At 36.6% G+C, this 6,000-nt stretch overlaps 1 protein-coding gene across 1 annotated transcript in view; it reads right to left on the bottom strand.

Annotated features, from left to right (window-relative positions):
• Positions 1-900: 900 nt before the first annotated feature.
• Positions 901-6,000, bottom strand: part of astn2 (astrotactin 2) — a 435,007-nt gene continuing 429,907 nt past the window's right edge. Inside the window, exons 22-23 of the mRNA XM_084413644.1 lie at positions 5,554-5,737; positions 901-2,004 (exon numbers count right to left, since the gene is read on the bottom strand). Coding sequence (XP_084269770.1) covers positions 1,767-2,004; positions 5,554-5,737 — 422 coding nt within the window. The 3' untranslated portion in view covers positions 901-1,766. The remainder of the gene's footprint in view (positions 2,005-5,553; positions 5,738-6,000) is intronic.

Below are 6,000 nucleotides of genomic sequence, written 5' to 3'. Positions count from 1 at the left end.
TTGTGCATATGTATTGTGTTTATGCTTATTCCAGACGTAAGGCCGTGACACACCAAGCCGACAACAAAGAACTAGCGGCGACGAAAGCCGAAAAACCTATGCTTGAACACACCAAAAGAACTACATCTGACTCCCAACTAGCACATGTGTTCTGCACCTGAATGTGTGGAAATAACTGTCTGTATCAGCAGGAATCAGTTGTCTATATTTGTCATTCGAAAGGAGGAAACCAAACTAGAAATGCAGATACAGTATACAAACCTTAAATAAAGCAGTGCTTGCTTACCATTTGAATATTGTCAATCATATCTGATTGCTTTCTTCATTCCAGGAGGCTCATGTTGTTATGAAAATGTATGCTTGTCTTGACTTCTTTCCTCGCTTTTATTCCCGGCACTGACTCATTGGTCAGTCCTCAAGTCCTTTAAAACATTTGGTTGTCTTGCATGCTTTACACATTTGACTTCTCTCTCAATGACCAATGAGAACCAGTTTTACCACTTAAAGGGTAAAGTTGACGGCTACTATGGAAGTCAATGGGGTCCAACATTCTTCCAAATATCTTCTTTTGTGTATGACAGAAGAAAGAAACTCGGACAGGTTTGGAACAACATGAGGGTGAGTAAATGATGACAGGATTTTTGTTTTTGGGTGGACTGTCCCTTTAAGGCAATCAAGGAACTCATAGACAACTATCCCAAAATGCTGCAAACAAGATGCTCAAGAGGCAACAGCATAAGTTATGGATATTTGAACTTCTGAACAGTGTTAATTTGAGTTTTCCCCTTCATCTTACAGATTCTGCAGCAGGTGTTGTGTTCGACAATATCGATTGCCGTGAGGTCGTGTAACAGGTTTTTATTTTTCAATTGATCCTTCACATATTTTAGATAAAACTGAGAAAACTTCTTGAGATTCTATATACATATTTAATAGACCCTTCACCCCACCCCCCCACACACAAAAATCATATTCACTTATTACATACTGCATTTACAATTGTATGTACAATAGCATAATTAACTATCACAATGAATATAGCATGGAATATAGCAACTTACTTACTGAAAATGTGTTGAGGCGAGGTTCTTACCATTTCTTCAACTGTGTTTTAATCAAACACACATTGTTCCCAGACAATCATTTACAGAATAGGTCTGCACAATTCTGCTTTCTTTTCTACCTCATCCCTTTGCCAAATACATTAGATGATTCACTTTGATGAAATCTGTTGGTCTGATTTGCCTTTCATTTCTTTGGACACTATAAAGGAACATTATTTCGGCTAAATATAATGTGTGAACGACAGGACTATACTTGTTCTCAAAAGCATTTTTTGTGACCCTGACAATATTCTTAAGTCAGTTCTCTCAATTAATTGTGGCAAAACTATAAAAAGATTAATAGACTTGAATAGAAAAGAAGGAAAACCACCGAGAGATCATGTTCTCGTCTTGCTTGGCTAAGTATTCCAAGAGATATGTTTGCAAAATGAGTATCAGGGAACCTGGTTTGGAGTTCTGCAGCACCATGCAGTTTAATTCTTACATTCATAAATAGTCCGTCAGTAGTGATGTCCTTGCAATAGACACACACACACACACAAAAAAAAAAATTATAATAAATCATTCCGAGGCTCTCTGCATTTGGAAAACTCCAAAAAGAAAAGAAAAGAAACAACAACGCCTCCTCTCACAGTCTCAAAGTCATTTGGATTTAGAAAAAAGAACAGCCAAGCGTGAGACCATAAGAGAGAAGGTCAAGTCTCATCGTAATTTTGACTTTCCGTATATGTTGCGTTGCACTGATATGACTTTCTCCAAACAGGCTAGCCGGGTTTCGTGAAGTGAACTGTGCCATAGAGAGCCACCAGGTCTCGTGTCATCACTGCGACACAGCATGTACGGGACGCTCTCGGTTCGGCTCTGGATGAAGCCACTGCGGAGGAGCGAGCGACAGAACAGACTGATCCGATCGGTTCGTCTCAGGATCAGATGAGCCTTCCTGTGGGGGACAGAGAGAGAGAGAGCGGTCAGTGTGTCGAGTTCAAGCCAGGATCATTGGAAATAACACATGACAGAACCTGAAAAGCTTTGCTCAACGCAGTCAAGTACCGGATTTCCAATGAGCCTGGGATGGCCATATTCATGCATTGCTGAAACCTCTTAAGATCAGTTCAATGTTTAGTGTAATTGACTTAAGACTAAAATACTTTGGGCCCTAACCGCAATTGACTTTGTACACCGACGCATGTATCATTCCTATTTTGCACCCGACGCACAGAGGACTTTTCCCTCCACAGACGCACTTCAGTAAATTAGGGAATGAACTTGCGCTCCCGGGGGCGGTTCAGCGAAAAGTGGAGGTGTGTTCCGGCGCAAACGTTCCTGGTGCTATTTTGCAGTTTCAGAAAACAATTCCGCCAGAGACCAGGAGAAACCTCGTCTAAAGTCAGTGGCGCGTTATTCAGATGCTATTTTAAGGGCGCATGCTTGGCCATAGCGTGTGCACAACGCACATACACTTTGCTTCTCTACTCTACACAGACGCAGCAGTTCCCATTTTTGCAAATCATACATAATTACAAGGAAAATATTACCACACGAGGGAAATCATTGTGGTGTCCATGAAGATGTGAAAAAATAGGCATAAATCTAGCTTACACATTTACCCAAATTATTATACGCCTGTTTAACCGAAGCTAATTTGGGTGGGTTTCTCCATCCCCATACAATGTCACTTCTCTGTGTTTTACGGCCCTGACGAGAACGTCAGTCTCCTCGGCTGTGAACCGCTCCTGGCAAATCCGCCGTTATAATAGCAATCCGCCATGGAACAAGCGCGCCTGCTCTTAAAGGGAATGTGAGATGACGCTCTGATTGGTTTATTTCACGTTACGCCCAAACCACACCTATGAGCAATGAAGCTACTTCAGACCAACACATTTTAGATTTGCGTCGAGATCTGCCCACAAAGTCGTTTCGCGTTTGATACTTGCGTTTCAGATCGTTAAAATAGGGCCCTTTATAATCGTTATCAGTATGGTATCCAACAGGCAGAAAACTATTTGTTTGGGATGCAACGAGAAAACAATCAAAAAGGGAAATTGACAAAGATTAAGGCCAAATTATTTTCAGATAGTTTAACCTTTGTATGAATTTACAGGTTTAGTTTAGGTTTTCAATTGTCAGAACAGAATAAAAAGGCCCAAGAAAATAACATCCATGACTCAAATTATTTTAACCTTAAAAATGTTTGAAAACTTGTTTGAATAATAATTAATAATGATGTGAACAAGGAAAAATAGCTTATCTGTAAAAAGTGTTATCTTGACACCATTAGAATATATTCATATTTTCATTTATACTATACATATATAATAAAATGCCATTATTAATACAATCTTATTAATAGATACAATGGGCTTGGTGGGGAAAAAAAGACACAAAGATTTGTATGTGGTAAAACTACACAGTCATTATAAAATTGTGTCTGCTTAGCAATTATATTTTTATCTTTAACTCAAAATATGATGAAAATGTGTTTTGAAGGAATTTTTTATGAAACACTGTTTTATGACAATCATTACTTACTGCTCCACAAATATGTTATCCTAATGCAAAGCCTATGTTGATATTCATAAGGATTATTGGATCTTTACACAAAGGGAAAACGAACTGTAATTGGTGGTCTCTGTTTCATTCCTCCTGCTAGTTCTGCCAGCGAACAGATTACACAAACATTCACAGAGAGTTTAGGATGGCAACCTTCGGATGGCCTCAAACCAGGGGCCCGTGTAAGGGACTGCACACTTCCTCTTCGTGTTTTGCTTAAAAATATACAGGCTGTTCCATAAAAACCTACAAATTCTCAAACAACACTCAAGTAGCCTCTTCAATCAGCCTCTTCACTTCATTGTTCTAAGTCATTTGAGAATTTCTTCAATCAAAAACATGACCCAAAAGTAATTTAGGTTACACTTTATTTTAAGGTGTCATTGTTACAGTGTATTTATATATTTAAGAACTGAGTAATATTAATTTACAACATGTACTTACTATAGGGTTAGGGTAGGATTAGGATTTGGTTGCATAATTTACTGTTATTGCTATGGTAATACATGTAACATATGTAACAAGGACACTGTAAGATAAAGCGTTACCGTAATTTAAGTGTATGTACAGTATGAAATCAGTTCATACAGGTGTAGTTCCCCTTGTGAATAAGTGCACTTAAGTGTATTGCATGTGCACTTGTAGTTTACTTCAAATTTTAAAAGTATATTACATTACATGCATAAAATATATGAATTAAATAAAAGGCCACTTAAGTGTACTGAGAGGACACTTTCATGACTATGACACTTAAGTACACTTTTAAAAAAGTGCACTCTGTAATTTAGTCAAAATTTAAATTTTACTTTAAAGTGTGTTTTAAAGCATCATATTTTAAAGAGGCACACTTATTCTGATGTGTTAACTAACAAGCACTTTATTATATTTTTAACTGTAGTGTGTTGTTTGATATTACATTTAAAGTTCATATATTTTAAATTCACTAAATTGCAACTTCATTACACGTGTAATTACGAATATATATGAATACATGACATATACTGTAAGTTTAATTAGAAATTTCATTGAAGTGTATAAAAGCTCGTACTTTCGGAAATACACAATATATTTCAAATATATAAAGCACTTAAGTGGATGAAACAAGAACTCTAAAGTTTAGCTAAATGCATGTAATATAAATTAAAATATAATACATTGTTATATGTAATACTTTATATTACAGTGTCCTTGTTACACGCTACTGTAGTAATAACTATAAATTGTGTGTAATTACATGCAACTAACCCTCAACCAAACCCTGATCCTAATCCTAACCCTATAGTAAATGCATGATATTTAATATTACACAATACTTAAATGCATAATTACACTGTAACATTTCTGGTTACACTTTTTTTAAGGTGTCATTGTTACAGTGTAATTATATATTTAAGTACTGAGTAATATTAATTAACTAGATGTACTTACTATAGGGTTAGGGTAGGATTAGGGTTTGGTTGAGGGTTAGTTGCATGTAATTATACATAATTTATTGTTATTACTATGGTAAGTACATGTAACATATGTAACAAGGACACTGTAAAATAAAGTGTTACCAAATAAAGTATAACCTTTTCATGCAATTGCAATTAACATGCAATTAAGCATCCGAAGACTTCGTATATTCACTTGAGTATATTCTTTTAAAGTATAATAGTGCACTTTGTTTTTACAAGGGCCATCAATTTTAATATGTTCCACTAATGGTTAAAAGGCTGCGTTCACACTATAGCTGAATGATAATCTGGTTTAGATCACAGTGAGAACAGCCTGAAGTACACTGAGTCTATCGGATACATATCTGATTTCTATGCCATATCTTTTTTTTTTTTGTGTGAAAGTGAAAAGTGTACTATTGTCTCTTGTCACAAAGATCTGATTAAAACAGATTAGATTGAGCAAAGAGTCTTGAGCATTGATTGGTCATTCTCTTCCTCACCTGGGTCCAAGTTCATCCTCACTTCTCCACACAAAGTCTCCAAACTTCTCGTAGTGTGAGTTGTAGTGATGCTGCACGCGGTACAGCAGTGGTGGGGAGATCTCCATCAGGGTGTTGTAGGCCGTCTGCTGCTCCTTGCCACTGGTGTAGCCGTTATACAGGTTGTACACTTTATCTGCGATCTCTGTTTGAGGAGAGAGAAGGTCTGACATCCAAAAACTGAACTGTCTCTATTCTACGGAAGCTTGTTTCTGCCACTGAATAAAAATAATAATAAAGGTAATTGCACATTTCTTATCTTGCAATTCTGACTTTTTTCTCAGAATTGCAAGATATAAAAGCGCAGTTGCGAGTTATAAAGTCAGAATTGTGAGAAATAAACTCGAAATTCAGAGAAAATGTCAGAATTGTGAGCTGACTTTTTTTCTGACAATTTGCAAGTTTATA

This window comes from Rutilus rutilus (assembly GCF_951802725.1).
Source record: "Rutilus rutilus genome assembly, chromosome: 7".
NCBI lineage: Eukaryota > Metazoa > Chordata > Actinopteri > Cypriniformes > Leuciscidae > Rutilus > Rutilus rutilus.
Note: the sequence above shows the minus strand (reverse complement) of the source record. Positions and strands in the feature narration are given on the sequence as shown.